At 41.0% G+C, this 18,064-nt stretch overlaps 1 protein-coding gene across 1 annotated transcript in view; it reads left to right on the top strand.

The window, feature by feature from the left end:
* Window positions 1-18,064, top strand: part of STXBP4 (syntaxin binding protein 4) — a gene marked incomplete at its 5' end in the record, with an annotated part of 127,607 nt that overhangs the window by 80,556 nt on the left and 28,987 nt on the right. The window contains one exon of the mRNA XM_081317266.1: window positions 2,048-2,181. Within this exon, the coding sequence (XP_081173392.1) occupies window positions 2,048-2,181 (134 nt within the window). The remainder of the gene's footprint in view (window positions 1-2,047; window positions 2,182-18,064) is intronic.

Below are 18,064 nucleotides of genomic sequence, written 5' to 3'. Positions count from 1 at the left end.
ATTTGCCAAGGCTAAAAAACTGAATCTGTTACACAAAATGGATATGAATACGGTTCTCAGTTCTACTCACCCATCCTGTTGAAAATTGTTTTCAGGGATTTTGAGAATAGAATCAGATTTTATTTATTTATTTATTTATTTATTTATTTATTATATTTTTATACCGCCCTTCTCCCGAAGGACTCAGGGCGGTGTACAGGGCAATAAATACAAAAACAAAATATAAAAGTTAAAAGCGATTAAATAAATGCCCAAGGTTAAAACAATAATTAAGACGTATTAAAACCCCAACCCTAACCCATCAGACCAGGTCAGATTGCTCAAATAGATACGTTTTTAGATCGCGCCGGAAGGAGCGAAGGTCGGGGGCCATCCGGAGCTCAACCGGCAAGCAGTTCCATAGGTCTGGCGCGCCCACAGAGAACGCTCTCCCCCTGGGGGCCACCAATCAACATTCTTTGATCGGAGGCACCCTGAGGAGGCCCTCTCTGTGGGAGCGCACTGGACAGAGGGATGTTGACGCCGGCCGCAGGTGTTGCCGTAGGTAATCCGGACCCATGCCATGTAGGGCTTTGTAAGTCATTACTAACACCTTGAATCTCACCCAGAGGGCAACTGGCAGCCAATGCAGCTCGGGGAGCAAAGGTGTAACATGGGAGTATTGGGAAACCCCCAGCACAACTCGCGCGGCTGCATTCTGCACCAGTTGGAGTCTCCGAGTGGACTTCAAGGGCAGCCCCATGTAGAGAGCATTACATTAGTCTAGACGAGAAGTCACGAGCGCATGAGTGACTGTACGCAAGGCATCCCGGTCTAGATAGGGTCGCAACTGGCGCACCAGGCGAACCTGGGCAAAGGCCCCCCTAGTCATGGCTCCAATATGCTCTTCTAAAGAGAGCTGTGAATCTAGAAGGACCCCCAAGTTGCGCGCCCTATCTACGGGGGGTAATAGCTCACCCCCCATGGCCAAAGATGGAATAATCGGAATTTCCCAGGATGCCGGCACGAACAGCCACTCAGTCTTGTCAGGGTTGAGTCTAAGCCTGTTCCTCCCCATCCAGACCCGGACCGCCTCCAGGCAGCAGGACATTTTGGGGTTAGAATCTATCAGAATACTAAATACAATCCACCTTCCCTTTAGCTTTCACAGCAGAGAGTTGTGGATACAATATAACATTATAATCATGTTTCCATCTGGAAAATTATACATGACTTCTACCTAATTAATAATCTGTCTCACGTATTGATGTGGATCACTGCCGTGTTGATTTATAGCTCTCAGTCTTCTGTTGCAATTTAATGCAATTGTTCATTTATTATTCACTCTTCTTTTGGCCAACAGACCTATAAAGCCCAATAAATACAATTCTGGTTTAATCATAATACTATGTTAATCCACAGTGTATTAATTTGCACCCAAATTCCTTTGGTTTTTCACAAGTCCACCTCGAAAGATGAATGGTAAAAAGTCCCCTCTTCATCTTCACACTTCCAAGGCTTCCTTGATATTCTTTATACATTTTAGATTGTAAATCAGGTCATATACCATTGGTACATTATTTTATAATATTGTTCTCTTAAATTAGGACACAATGTGAATTTAACACCAGTTTCTCACATTTTTGCCATATATCCATATTTATAACATAGCCAAAGTCTGCAGCCCACTTCACCATGCAGTGTTTAATCTCTTTGTCCTCTATTTCAAGAAATGGTGTTTATTTATATTGAGAAATATTACAGGTCAGAATAAACTGTTCTGGTAAATCAATCCTTGACTACTCTAGATATAGATGAAAATGAAAATGCATTTAGTGACCTAAACCAGGGCTGTGAGCCATGACCCAATACTGGACCTTGAGCCATTCGGAACTGGGCTGCGGAGGCGGCGGGCAAGTGCATGCCCGCTGCTCACACAGGCCCATGCTATCTCCCCCCCTTCTGCCAGTCCACAAAGGCAGAAAGGTTGGGACCTCTGATCTAAACAAAATATTGCAACCATGTCCAAGAAAATGCTTTGTTCTTTTTTTCTGATCATTTTATCCAGTGACAGGAAAGCCACAATCTCTTCAAAAATGCTCCTTGCACATCTGGGACGGAATGGCCACACTCTTGCGGCATCTCTTGCAACAGAAGCCAAAGAACTTGCTAGATCTGTCCGGTCCATTCTAGAAGCAGATTGTGAGTTTTATCAGATTGCTCTTCTTTTTCTACCCTCTATTTTTTTTTCATTTTCCGTTCTTTTCTATCTTACTGCCTTTCTCTTGTTCTTTTTTAAATGTCCCTAAAAAAGAATATTTGACATATTTTGGGTTGTGCCATGAATTCATTGTGTGGTTTGTCAAAAGAAAGGAAAATAACCATCTGTGAAATGTTCAAATGGCGACAGGTGTAATAATTCAGATCAACTGTATGATATGTACTTGGGACTTTCGAACTACATAATTGAGAAAAATAGTTGGTGTATGCATTCTTGATCTACAGTTGTACCTATTCTTGTTTAACTGCAAGCGTGCGAAGCAAAAAAACTCAAAAGAGCAAATTGTGATTCAAATAGATGAAGCTTTCAAATTACGTGCTAATTATTCCAAATGTTGTTTCTGCCAGTAGGATAACATACATAGGAAGTAATCACATCTTCATAGTAAGCAGAACTTTAAAAAAAGTGTTACATTTAAATGTACTGCATGGATGGAATTTATAACAAGGCCATTCTAAAAGTTACTGAGGGATCATTTGCTATTCCTTCAAGAAAACACATGACCCCGGTTGGCTAAATAGTTATTTATTTATTTATTTATTTTATTTTATTAGATTTATATACCGCCCCTCTCCAAGGACTCGGGGCGGTGTACAGGGCAATTAAAACGCTAACAACACACAAGGTATAAAAATTAAAATAAGATTAAATCAATAGCCCTAAGTAATAAATACATTCTAAAATTTAAAATTTTTAAAATTTAAACTCTAAAATCCAATCCCTTAGTCCAGGCCGGCCTGTTCAAACAACCAAGTCTTCAGGTCGCGGCGAAACACGCGAAGGTCAGGAGCCATCCGGAGCTCAACTGGAAGCTGATTCCAGAGGGCAGGCGCGCCCACAGAGAATGCTCTCCCCCTGGGGGCCGCCAGTCGACATTCCCTGACCGACGGCACCCTGAGGAGGCCCTCTCTGTGGGAGCGCACAGGGCGATGGGAAGTTAACGCCGGCAAGAGGTGCTCCCGTTATTAGAGAAACTGCTTCTGAATTTCTATACAGGTAGTCCTTGGAGCCTGCCCATTACCATCATAAGTCAGGATGGTCATAAAACAGAACCTTTACAAACTTGTTTGCCATCATAAAGCAAATGTTGCAGTCATTAAGCAAACTGATCGTTTTGTATCGGCTGGTTTTGCCAAAAACTGGAAGTAAATGTTGTTTTGGGCAAAACATAGTAAAACGTTGTCACGTGACTGGGATGCTGGAAATGGCTGTAAATGCAGGCCATTGACAGGCACCCAAAATTCAGTCACCATGACTGAATGGGGAGCCCAATCATCAGAACTTTAGAACCAGCTTGTAAGAACCGCCAGGGCAGTCTGTCTTAACTTCTAACATCAATTAAGCAAATGGTTGTAAGTTGAGGTATGTTGGTGCTATTCACTTAGTTACAGAGTGAGTGGGAACCAGTCATCTGTACCTAAGAATAATCCTTCCTTTGAAGCATATTTATAGTTATTTCCCATTGTTAAATAAATAAACAAATTCTATTGTGTTAATTCCAATATTGAGTTAATATTGTGAAAAATATTGTGAAAATCCAAAATGAAGACTTTTGCCCTGAAGCCATTTACTATTTTAAAAAGTGTATGCCACTGTAGCATTCTGTGTATCTTCTTTTAAGACATTATCCAGTTGACTCATCAAAACAATTACACCAATTTAATAATGTTGCCTTTTTTACACTAAAAAAATATCAAAATAATTATGCCAGCAATCCTATAAAGAAAACTACATATGGGTTTCAGGCTAAACCATAGTTTAATTGTGATGAGAACCACTTGCACAGATCCAATCCTATCCTATCCTTCTCCACTGTGACTACAAAGAAGTGTTCAGACTTTTTTCTTTAGATTCAGATTAATCTGTTGGTCTTGCTTTCTGTGAATAACACATTCAGGTTAAATTTAAATGTAATATGCTAACTTACAACTATAGGCTATTTGTTGAATCAAACTATGGTTAAGGATTCAAATAATGCTACAGTTTGACATTATAATTGGAAATAACAACTTCCAATTATTACTGTACAAGAAGGAATCTTATAGTAACATAGATTTACTGTGTTAATCCCTTAACTATGGGGTATTTAGTTTTTCCAGGCACTGTTCTATAAACCAATTGCAATTAATATTTTACTTAATGAAGAATGGCAATATATTCAGTGTGAAGGAAGCATGTATTTAACAATACACACTTTTCCTTGGCAACTGTCTAAATATAAAACATCCTTATTTTGTTTTTATATTTGCATAGGCATTTATAAGGAAGAAATTGAAGATCTGTTCTATTAGCCAAGTTATTCTAGAGGAATATGCTTAATGATTAGCATCATAAATATTTTTCTATATTTTTATTTTGGAAGTTATTTATATGTTGGACATTCTTACATACCTTGTTTAGGAATTGCTTATAATCTCAAATTATGATAACCACAGTTTCAGAAAAAGAATAATTCACCTTTTAAATTTGTGTAATCCTAACACACATACAGACACACGCTGTCATAGTCATCCTTGATATAATAATAACATTAATTATCTATTCCTTTTCGGTCTGGAAAATGTTGTTAATGGTATTCAGATTTTAGAATCAAATGGGAAAAATAATAATTGACCTTGCTGATGAAAGGAGCAAGGATTTTCTAACTCAAACAAGACCATTTAATTTATTATTCAAAGTATTTATGGAATACTGATAATGCTGCCAAAAGGTTAAATGCTTCCTCTTTCAAATGTATATTGCAGTGCTTTGAATTAAAACTAGATCAAAGCAAATTGCAAACCAGCTTATACTTCTATAAGAAAATGTCATAGAGAATTCACTGAAATAATAGTCAATTTTAGACAGTATCGCCTATAACTTTTTATCATGGCAGAGTGACTGCAAAGTGAATGTTATGTAGGACACTGGATTTCATGGATCTATAATGGCAAGCATTTTAATTTGGCCCAAACTTTTTAGATTAACCTGAAAAGGCTGTTTTGTACACATTGTCTAAGTGTAACTTCTGTCCATTTTCCACAATTATCCTGTTTGAAAGGAATATGGAATACATAAGATATAGTAGGGCCTCAGTGTAAAAACATTTAGGACAAATTTAGGACAAATTTTTTCTTTCCTGATTTCCAAAGATGCTACAAATGTAGACAAAAAGGATATAAAAACCTTACAATATAAACTTTTCATGAGTCTCAGTACCTTTGTTCACTATCATAGTTATATAGGGTAATGTCTAAAGGCTAGGAACAGTGAAACCTTTTATAATGTTCTACATGTTTATGGCAGTATGCAGGGAATAATAATTCTACTCCTCCTGTTACCACATCCTAATAAGTAAGAGGAAAGTGGCCATGGAGAAAGCTTAGATTGGTTTGCATGCTGGCTTATCAGTGCAAGCAACCTGAGCCACTTGTGAATAGTGAAAGCCAGTAACTTTATTGCTTACCAGCTATGTTACAAGAATCTCACCAGATTGCTTGCCTTCCCTGGGAACGACCAGATAAGGCTCATGGATATTGGGGGAGGTGAAGTTTATGCACTTGTGGCTGTGCAAGGACTCCAAGCTAGGCCCTCGTTGATCCCTTCCTTCCAGCTTAGCTGGCATTTTCCCAACCTGGCCCCAGTTCAAACTTGGTTTATTTTTCTGAATCTTTGGAAGGTGATAGATTGAATACGTGCCATCAAGTCAGTTTTGATTCTTAGTGACCACATAGGTATATCTTCTCCAAGATGATCTACTCCCACCCTTGCTCTTCAGATCTTCCAATAGTGCACCGCTCAAGTATAGGCACCGTGCTGCTGCTAATTGTTTTCTCTTTCTTTTCAAGGGAACTGAGCCTTTGCATAATGTGTCCAAAATACAATAAACCGAGCTAGCCATTTGTCCCTCAAATGAGAACTCTGGATTGGTTTGTTCTATTATCCATTTGTTAGGTTTTCTTACCTTTCTATGATACTCTCAAGAATACTGACAGCCTTAATATAGGTCCCTACATTATTTTCAGTGCAAAATGTGCTTCTACAGAGAGATATCATTGACTTACGCATAACATGAACATCAGAGAACTTCAGAAGATGTCAAGAGAGTTTCAGTAAAATTGCTGTATAAATCCACCTGTGGATCAGCTCACCCTTTAAATTTTTAACTAAAATACTATGAAAAATGCACTACCCATGAATAAGCCAAATTGTATTTTTCATAGTATTTTGGGTTAAAAATTCAAGGAGATGCTTTATCTACAGCTGCTTATATACAGATACATCAGAATATACAGGAAATAGAGGTACGTATGTGTTACTGTATGTACTTGCAAATAAGCCTTTCATTGGATAAGCTAAACCTGATTTTTAAATGGCATCTAAAAGACTTAGTTTATCTGTGAGTATATACAGCAATGAGATTTCTGAGCCATTTTTTGTATGCAAGACCTTATTGGGGGGATGGGTTGGGAGGACTAAATTTATATCCACAAAGGAAAGTTTGAGAATTATGAAAAGCCAGAATACTTTAAGAATATGGTTCCATATAATGTTCTGCAAAAGCCAAACATTCTTTGCAACCAAAAACTGTAAACCATTGGTTATTAGCATGGGTTCGTTACTTAGTTCTCATTTAATGTTAAACAGGGATTTTAAGGGGAAAAGATATAACACGATGTGGGTGATTGTATGATTATAAAGCTATAATGTAACTAGATGACAATCCAGGTTTTTTGTGCCTTACTTGGATTGTGCATGGGCAAGATTGGCAGTAGAAATCACATGGACATATGCATACCTCTTTAGCTATTCTTCTATTTGGGCCTTATTATAAGTCAGTTCAAAATTTTGAAGCGCTACTATGTAAATATGCTATTTTCTGCTATAATTTTATTTATACACAGACATCAGTGATATTGGAAGCATATAATATTTACAAGATGCACTTAGTGCTTAAATACAATGATATTGCTAGAATGGAGTTTGCATACATGAAAACAATCTTATAGTGTAATACTAAGACATAAAGACAGAGGACACCTTTGTGTTATTTAAGTACACATAACCACAGGATACTTTACAGTCTAGGAAGGGAGAAGGGCGTATTTTTCTGCACTGAAGAGTTTAGTTTTATATGTGTTTGTTTTAACACAATAGGAAATTCTAGGTATGTACATGGAGTTTGTATAAATTTGCATTCTTTATGGCTCACCAGAACAGTGCAATAAGAATCTCTTTATGTGCCTGCTTTTTCACACATGAGGACTTTCTGCTACCTGCTTAATGAAAGGAATCAGGATTAGTATTTACCTTGTCACAGTTAATACACTAAATGTTTCAAAAGTGGCCTTGCCACTTTAAGTGACCTTTGGATACAAGACCAAAATAAGTGATGAAAGTAATGTAAGTAGCATTAGTGCTACTAGTAGTTGTAATTAGCAATAGGCACAGAGGTTCAACAATTAAATAGGTACTTTTGAATCCATTTAAAGTTTTCTTCATTGTGAAATTAATTGAGAAATTACTGCAGTATGTGAATCTACATTGAACATGTTTTCATTATAATGGCTATTTGGACAATCTACTAAATACATTTTTAAAATTGGATTCATTCTCTTGAAGTAAAGAGTTAATAATGAATTACAGTATGCCAGCCAGTAACGTCTTTTGTACATATTCCTGCAATGTTCTTACCTTTCAGAATGATTAACATATAACCTCAGATATATTACAACTGGATTACTGTAGTATATAATTTGAAACATTCAGAATTTCTTAATGAAAGAATTAAGAATGATAATTATTTGATTCTGAAATAATTATGTGCTCACTTGTTTCCAAGCAGTCAGATTATTTATAGTTGGAACCTAATCAGTCATTTTATTAAGAAATAACTGTTAACTAGTTCAATTAGTGTTGCTTTCAAGTATGCATGTACAGTTGAAGTTTTAAGCTAAATCTAACCAAGATTCATAATTCAATAAAACTCTTTTTGTTTTGTTTTGTAGTTTTACACAATTTACAGATAAGTGTTCTTCATAAAAGAACACTCTGTGAAATTTATCACTTTTGTTTGGAGTCAGTGAGCAAATATTATCGTTCCAATCTCAAAAGAATTAAAAAATGTCAAACAAAAAAGTCTTATCTCAATCTGTTGCGTAACTCACAGAGTACACATTTTCTTTTACTCTGTAATGTTTACAGTCTATATACTAGTAAAATTCTCATTGTCATGACTTTTAGCAGGACAAAAAAGTGCCTCATAGGGCAGCACTGTTTGAGCTACCTCAAATAGCTAACTCGGTGTTTCTCAACCTTGGGAACTTTAAGATGTGTGGACTTCAACTCCCAGATTTCTCCAGCCAGCCAGAGAATTTTAGGAGTTGAAGGCTGGAGAGTTCTGGGCATTGAAGTCCACACATCTTAAAGTTTCCAAGGTTGAGAAACGCTGACCTAACTTAGAGAATGTGTCCAAAATCTGGGACCCATGACTTCTAAGGGGCTGAAATTTGAGAAAGTTTTAGCTGCTTCGCTAGTACTGGCTGCTGCTGTGGTCGTGTGATCTTCATTTTCAACATTCTATGACAGTTTTCCAGCCAGTCTTACAGTTCCTCACTTCCTCCTCCACCCAGCAGTGGCCATTTACCTGCCTGCTGAAAAAGGGAGGGAGGAAGATCCTCTTGCACCCTCCCTGACCTGCATGGCACCTCTTAACAAAGCTTTATGCAGCCAGCCCTGACCCCGCCACTCCCCACGTGTCTTCCCTGACCTGCGCAACACTTCTTGCACATCCCTTTGCACCCTTCCCAACTTGTGTACCTCCCACCTAACCCTTCCTGACCCACATGATCCCGTGTGCTTTTCATGACCTGCATGGAAGGGAACCTCTTGGGCACTCAGACTGCACCCTTCTGTGCGTTATCCCTGACCTGCATGGGCATTCCCAAGCACCCTTCTGAATCCATCCACCACCACTATCCCAAGTATCATCCCTAACCGACATGGTTGATACTATGTCTACTAACAGAATAACAGACATGGAGGTCTTCTAATGCTATTTCCTGCTCAGGCAGGAGACCGTATACCATTCAGGACAAATGGTTGTCCAATATCTTCTGGAAAACCTCCTGTGTTGGACCACCCACAACTTCTGAAGGCAAGCCGTTCCACTGGTTAATTGTTCTCATTATCAGTAAATTTCTCATTAGTTCTAAAATGCTTCTCTCCTTGATTAGTTTCTATCCATTGCTTCTTGTTCTGCCTTCAGGTGCTTTGGAAAATAGGTTGGCCCCTTTGTCTTTGTAGGAGCCCCTCAGACATTGGAAGACTGCTATCATGTCACCCCTAGTCCTTCTTTTCATTAAACTAGACATACCAATTCCTGAAACCATTTTTCATTATGTTTTAGCCTCCAGGCCCCTAATCATCTTTGTTGCTCTTCTCTGTACTCTTTTTAGAATCTCAACATCTTTTTTACATTGTGCTGACAAAGGGGTCAAAAACAGGATGCAATATTCCAAGTGTGGCCTTACTAAGACATTGTAAAGTGGTATTAACACTTCACGTGATCTCAATTCTATCCCTCTGTTAATGCAGCCTAGGACTGCGTTGGTTTTTTTGGCAGCTGCAGCACACTACTACTATTTTTTATTGCCATCAGAAGTCTCCTTCAGTATTTGTATTGCCATAACATTGTGCATCATCTTATAGGCCTGTATATCTTTCCTCTACCGAAAATCTTTAGTCCCCTCTAGTTTCTTAACTTTTGAAATAATGAAATTACTTATCCATGTTATGTATTCAATTATCAATGTCGGAGTTATTTCTTATGAGAAGCTGTTTGTAATTTATAAGGTAAAGGTAAAGGTTCCCCCGCACATGTGTGCTAGTCGTTTCCGACTCTAGGGGCCGGTGCTCATCTCCGTTTCATAGCCGAAGAGCCAGCGCTTGTCCGAGGACATCTCCGTGGTCATGTGGCCGGCATGACTAGACGCCAAAGGCGCACGGAACGCTGTTACCTTCCCACCGTAGTGGTCCCTATTTTTCTACTTGCATTTTTACATGCTTTCGAACTGCTAGGTGGGCAGAAGCTGGGACGAGTAACAGGCGCTCACTCTGCTACGCGGCACTCGGGATTCGACCCGCCAAACTGCCGACCTTCCGATCGACAAGCTCAGCGTCCTAACCCACTGAGCCACCGCGTCCCTTTGTAATTTATAATTAGCCCCAAAAACCTATTGTGAAAGTTTCAATATTTGAATTTTATCTGGACCCTTAGTTTGTTTATAACTTTCTAAATCAAAATCTTATTTAGCTTTTTGCTGTTTATTTCAGACTTTTTAAATTCTTAAGTTTATGATTAATTTTTTTTCTTTCATTCAGTATTGAGGGGAAACTCACCTCGTGTTTTCATACTTGTTATTCCAAAGATCTCTAATAATTTAATAGGAGTTAATGAACAATTTCTGAAAATGGCTAGGAAATAAGGTTTGCAAACTTAAGTGTACCTTAAAACCTCTGCTACCGTTGCATCTTCCTGCTCTCAAACCTGCAGAAAACTGTCCTGCAGTCTCTTCACTAGGAGCAACCATCCAGAGTACATGAGGACAATCTCTTGTTCTCTCCTTATCTGGAGATGTTCCAAGGAACTGGTCTATTCATTGTTTCACTGGTCTTTGCCATACTCATCAGTTCCGCTTTTGCAGAACCATATCAGTTCGCCATACTTCTCCTGGCAGCCTCTACTAATGCCTTTTTCCAGAATATCTTTTCATTACCCAAACTAGCCTGCAGTTATAAATAAACCTTTATTGTCAAAGTACAACATGTGTACATTGAGATTAGCTGAGCCTCCCCCTGTGCTCTCTCCCCCCAACACACAGTGACAACAAACCCTCCATCCCACCACACTATGTGAACCAACTACACCACACACCGGCCTCCCAAGTCAATTCTGCATAAGATTATGTCCCATTTAAAAGCCTAACAGCCCACGGATAAAAGCTATTTTTCAGCCTGTTGGTACGGCTGGCTATATTCCTATATCTCCTACCGGATGGTAGGAGAGTAAAGAGATACCGTCCAGGGTGTGAGTCATCCCTGAGAATCTTCCTCACTCTTCCAAGGCAACGAGCCCTAGCGATGTCATCCAGTGGTGTCAGGGAACAGCCCACAATGTCTTGTGCTGTGCTCACTACCCTCTGTAATACTTTCCTATCCGCGGCTGTCAGACCGGCATACCAAACCACATTACCATACGAGAGGACGCTCTCTATGGTAGACCGGTAAAAGAGGGTCATTAGCTGTTGTTCTACCCTGTTCTTCCGCAAAATCCTAAGAAAGTGAAGCCTCTGTTGGGCCTTTCTAGCCACCTGGGTTGTGTTAACTTTCCAGGTCAGATCTTCACAGAGGTAGACTCCCAGAAATTTAAAGGAGGAAACTCTCTCTACACAGTCCTCCCCGATGTAAAGTGGGGCAGGTTCCTCCTTTTTTCTCCGGAAGTCTAACCATCTCTTTCGTCTTGCCGATGTTTAGGTGCAAGTTGTTGTTACTACACCATATGGATAGTTTTTGTACCTCCGCCCTATATGCTGTCTCATCCCCACCTGTAATAAGACCCACCACAGTTGTATCATCTGCGAACTTGATTATCGCAGTGGATGGGTCAGATGATACACAATCATAAGTGTATAAAGAGTACAGGTAGGGGCTAAGCACACAGCCCTGTGGCGTGCCGGTGCAAAGCTTCAGGGGGGTGGACAAAGCAGACCCGACCCTCACTGTTTGTACCCGATCCCTAAGAAAGTCTTGAATCCAATCGCAGATGGCGGGGGAGAATTTCAAGTCAGTCAGCTTCTCGATGAGAATGCTCGGCAAAATGGTGTTGAAAGCCGAGCTGTAGTCAACAAAAAGCATCCTGACGTAACTTCCAGGTTTCTCGAGATGACTTGCTACAGAGTGTAAAGCAGTAGCTATGGCATCGTCTGTCGACCTATTTCCCCTGTAGGCAAATTGATGTTTATCAAAGTCCAGTGGGAGGCATGTCCTAAGATGTTGGAGAACCAATCTTTCGAAGCATTTCATGACTACAGACGTTAATGCAATAGGTCTGTAGTCATTCAGGCACTCAACTGCAGTTTTCTTGGGGACTGGGACAATCACTGACATTCTCAGTGATTTCCCTTGCAACAGTAATCAGGACCAGTCATATACGTATTTCAAGAGGAATCAAATGTTGCTATGTGCTGAAAGTAAAAATGTGTTACCACACACAAACATGTATGTGAACCGTCTCAAATGAGTATCTGCCTTAAATTTGCAGAAGCAGGTGTTCTGAACCAGCCTGCTACCGGCCTTGCAATAAGGCAAACCCCTGTTCAAACAGTAGAGACTGGAGAGCGTCTGAGGCTGCAAAGCGTCTGCCAAGATTTATTACACAAACAACAGAACAAGAAACAAAAACACTGGAACTTGAATCCTCAAACGGAAGGGTTGCTTTCAGCAACCAGCCCTTCCCCAAACACTCCTTTTATTTAGAGTTCAGGGCGTGGTCTCCCTGTGCCTCCTCCCGAGGAGTCCCACAGCCTTTCTCTGCTTGGTCCTGCTCGACTGCCTCCTGCGTCGGGCGTCCTTGAACAGGGCCAGCTGTGGGTCATCATCCTCCGCACTATCGGGCTCACGCAGCTGAGAAGAGGGCCCCGGCTGGGGGCTCTGCGAAGCCTCCAAGCCATCATCAACCAGTTCGTCTTCCACACCTTCCTCCTCCCCCTCATCTGAGTCATCCGAGACATCTGAGCCGGCTGCCGGACCCACAGGCTGGCCCTGAGTCACAACAGCAGGAGCATGCATACATGGTATGGTCACTTTTCATAGGTTGCCACAGTATCACGACACATCAGAAAAACATGGATCTGTGGAACAGTTAAGGGTATGCAAATATTTTAATAATGAAGTTTAGGATTCATTATGATTATGATTTTATGAAATGCTGCAGCTTTGAAAGTAAGAAACAATGCTGTTCCCAAAAGCTAAGCTAGTTTTCTGGCAAAACTATTCTTTGTGAGAGCAGGAGCAATTTGGTGGGAATATGGATGAAAATGTTCTGTCATATTAAATTACTTCCAGAAGGTTGCGCGAGAAGTCATGCAAGAGAAACCTTTAATTCTAAGTGCAGCTGAAGAGGAGCAGTCGGTTGTGTCAACTTTAATAGACAGAAATTGGTTAAAAAGTACTGGAGCTAGAGGAAGGATCCCTTCTGTGAATCCAAAAGTTAAAAATAAAGCTGTGGAAAAGGATTTAAAGAATGAACGTCATCCTTTTTCATTTGTTTTGACGTGGGGAATTATTGCATATACAGTACAGCCACATTTATTCTGAGCTGGCAAATATAGCGTTTCAAGTGTCTGCAGTGTTTTAGTGGTTTATTTAGAATAGTTGTCCCCAGAAATAAGAAAAATGTGAGAATATGTTGCCAATGAATAATCGATTTGATTAACTCATTTGCAGTCAGCAGGGATGCTTTAAAAAATATACTTGTCCTGATTTAAAACCGTTGTTACTCAATGTATACCTGTTTGTGAGCGGTCAAAATGATCTGTGTTAGTTGACCTGGAATAAATTAGCTCCCCTCTGTCTTGTTATTTCCTAACTCCTATGCTTAGCCTAGTATGTTCCAGCTTTAGCAAACCAGCTACTGCCAGATTTAATGAGAAAAAATTGTCTACATTTGTCAAAACAGCATGGATGAGGCATTTTATGATACACATTTGTAAATCCAGTTTGAAAAGCTTACAAAAGAATATAATTTACAACAACATCACTGCAGACTCACATTACAGCCTTAGATTTTTTTCAAGAAGCTAAATTCCACTGAAGTCAGTGAGAGCCAGTTTTGTCTATAGTTAAGGCACCAAGCTAGAAACGGGGAGACCAGGAATTCTAGTCCCGCCTTAGGCATGAAAGCTGGCTAGGTGACTTTGAACCAGTCACTTTCTTTCTCAGCCCAACTCACCTCAGACAGCAGTTGTGGGAAAAATGAGAGTATTGTACATGTTCGTTCATAAAAATAATAAAGGCAGGATATAAATAAATAGTAAAGGTAAAGGTTTCCGACTCTAGGGGCCGGTGCTCATCTCTGTTTCAAAGCCGAAGAGCCAGCACTTGTCCGAGGACGTCTCCGTGGTCATGTGGCCGGCATGACTAGACGCCAAAGGCGCACGGAACGCTGTTACCTTCCCATCGGAGTGGTCCCTATTTTTCTACTTGCATTTTTACGTGCTTTCGAACTGCTAGGTGGGCAGAAGCTGGGACGAGTAACAGGTGCTCACTCTTTACGCAGGACTCGGGACTCAACCCGCCAAACTGCCGACCTTCTGATCGACAAGCTCAGCGTCCTAACCCACTGAGCCACTGCGTCCCTTATAAATAAATAACAATAGTTAAAACTTACATCGACCTCGGCAGTTAATCTCAAAATAGTACTGTGCTATTAAAAACCAAATCATTCTCAGCAAATACAAAAGTAGACTGTTACACAGAGTTAGATGACATGTATCTTAGTCACTAAATGCTTCTAGGTAATTTATGTAGATGAATTTACCTTTAGTTGTCATCTGTTGAATTTAATACACTAAATGAATGTATTATAAATGAGAATATTTTCATAAAATTTGAGCAGTGTGTTCTCACTTTATTTTATTTGGGAAGAAAATGTATTAAGAAAATACCTTCCTGTGTCAGAAACAATAGTCATTCTTGTATTTTTTTAATGTTGAATATTTGCAGAACTCCCAAAGATTTTTTATTAATCAATAAGTAGATATTCTGGGTAGCAAGCATCAGTTTTTGTTATTCTTAAACTCATCTGGTACAATTGGTTACAATGGTTTTTGCATCTGACATTCTAGTGTATTAAATCCCATTTAGTTTAGGAGATCTGTAATAATGAAAGGCAAAATTGCTAAAAGTTTTCAAGAGGACTTATTGAAAGAAAGGGAACCCTATGCTTACATAACATACCTGATGATCTACCATTTGGATAGGAGTCTTATCAGATAAATCTTTTGTACAGGAAGAAACTGATATGTCACAAACACTGGGCAGAAAATTGATGCCACTGGATATACAGTATTAAAAGTATATATTATAAATATGGGAGAAAAACTGGTGTTCTGCCCTCATCATTTAACAGAACTGGAACTTTTCCTATTGAATTCAGGCCCAACAATCCTAGTTAGTACCAACTGCAATATTGATCTAGAAACTATAGCTTCTGGGACTAGTTCTGGTCTGATACAGCTAGCAATGGCCCTTGGTCCAATACAGTTGTAATTTATTATGACACTTCTTTGAATAAAGTTTTTTTTAAGGAATCCTATACAATGTTGATTTTAAAGTCTGATAAAAATTGTGCTGATTGTTCAAGCTGTCACCCAATATCTCTGTTAAATATTCAAAAAGGCAGTTTCTAATACTGTTAGATTACATTGATATTTTAAATATACAGTATACTTTAAAAAACCCTGAAATCAGCAGTAGCGTTCTCACTGAATGTAGGCCTTCCATGGTCCAGTAGAAATTTTTGACACAACTTTTGCAAAGACAGGCATTTTTTATTAATAAATTAAATGTATTTATTATTTATTTATTATTTATTATTTAAACTTATATACCGCCCTTCTCCCGTAGGACCCAGGGCGGTTCACAAGGCGATTAAAACAATATAACAATACAAAAGTTAATAATTAAAATAAATTAAATTATCCTTAATTAAAATCTAAAACCCTTAACTCTAATTAAAAACCCAATTACAATAGGTTAAAAATTAAAAGTTCTCAGTCCTGGCTGGAAAGCTCAAAGAGCCAGGTCTTCAGGTCCCGGCGGAACGAACGAAAATCTGGGGAAGTCCTGAGCTCTACGGGTAACTGGTTCCAAAGGGCAGGCACGCCCACAGAGAAGGCCCTCCCCCTGGGTGTCGCCCTCCGGCAATCCTTTGCCGGCAGCACCCTGAGAAGGCCCTCCCTGTGGGAGCGCACAGGACGAAGGAAACTTGATGCCGGCAGCAGGTGTTCCCTCAGATATCCCAGACCCAAGCCATTTAGGGCTTTATAGGTCATCACCAGCACCTTGAATCTCACCCGGAGGGCAACCGGAAGCCATTGCAGCTCGCGGAGCAGAGGTGTTACATGGGAGTATCGGGGAGCCCCCATCACAACTCGCACGGCTGCATTCTGCACCAGTTGAAGCCTCCGAGTGGTCCTCAAGGGCAGCCCCATGTAGAGAGCGTTACAGTAGTCTAACCAGGAGGTCACGAGCGCATGAGTAACTGTGCGCAAGGCATCTCGGTCCAGATAGGGCCACAACTGGCGCACCAGGCGAACCTGGGCACAAGCCCCCCTGGTCATGGCTCCTATATGATCTTCAAAACTGAGCCGCGAATCCAGGAGGACACCCAAGTTGCGAGCCCTATCGACGGGGGGTAACACCTCACCCCCCATCATTAAAGGTGGAATAGAATGATTCACTCGAGATGCCTGTACGCACAGCCACTCAGTCTTGGCAGGATTGAGTTGGAGCCTGTTTCTCCCCATCCAAACCCGAACCACCTCCAGGCAACGGGACATCACGTCGAGGGCATCACTGAGCTGGTTTGGGGTGGAAAGAAAAAGTTGGGTATCATCGGCGTACTGATGATACCCCACCCCAAAACCACGAATGATCTCACCCAGCGGCTTCATATAGATATTGAACAGGAGGGGAGAGAGGACCGACTCCTGAGGAACTCCACAAACGAGAGACCTCGGGGCAGACCTCTGCCCTCCCGTCAACACCGACCGCGAATGGCCCAAGAGGTAGGAGGAGAACCACCGTAGAACAGTGCCCCCCACTCCCAACCCCCTGAGACGTCGCAGTAGGATACCATGGTCGATGGTATCAAAAGCCGCTGAGAGATCTAATAGGACTAGGACAGAGGAACAACCCCTGTCCCGAGCCCGCCAGAGATCATTCATCAGCGCGACCAATGCCATCTCCGTGCTGTACCTGGGCCTGAAACCCGATTGGTACGGGTCAAGATAATCGGTTTCCTCCAGGAACAGAGGAAGCTGATGCGCCACCACACTCTCAACAACTTTAGCTAAAAAGCGAAGGTTGGAGACCGGACGATAGTTATTTAAAATCGCTGGGTCCAGGGCAGGCTTCTTGAGAATGGGCCTCACCACCGCCTCCTTCAAAGCGGTGGGGAAGACACCCTCACTCAAAGAGGCAGATATTACTGCCTGGAACCAGCCTCGTGTCTCCTCCCGAGCTGAATTAACCAGCCAGGAAGGGCACGGGTCCAATAAACAGGTGGTAGAGCTCAGCCTCCCCATAATCCTGTCTACCTCCTTGGGAGTCACAGGATCAAACTCAGTCCAGATAATACTCTCAAGACCGCTCGATTCCTCCCCACTTTGCCCAGTCAGAGTCCAAACCAGTCCGAATCTGAGTGATTTTGTCCACCAGATGCTGGCTAAACTCCTTGGCCTGCCCCTGCAAGGGCTCCTCCCTCACCTCCTGGGAGAGGAGGGAGCGACTTACCCTAAACAGGGCGGCCGGGCGATTATCTGCGTACGCGATGAGGGTGGTGAAGTAATTAGACTTCGCCGTCCTCATCGCCGCGAGATAAGACCTAGTGACTGGACTGATAGCCGGTTGATAAAATACCCTTATCCCTCCCACCCCTATCATTCACCCCCCTCCCTAGCCCCCTAAAACAACCGGCTAAAAAGCATAGTAGGGGCTTTTTAATCCAGTTCAACCAGCAGCCCCTATCTAAGCCCAACCACC

The sequence above is a fragment of the Vipera berus genome (assembly GCF_964194415.1).
Source record: "Vipera berus genome assembly, chromosome: 2".
NCBI classification, from domain to species: Eukaryota; Metazoa; Chordata; class Lepidosauria; order Squamata; family Viperidae; genus Vipera; species Vipera berus.
Note: the sequence above shows the minus strand (reverse complement) of the source record. Positions and strands in the feature narration are given on the sequence as shown.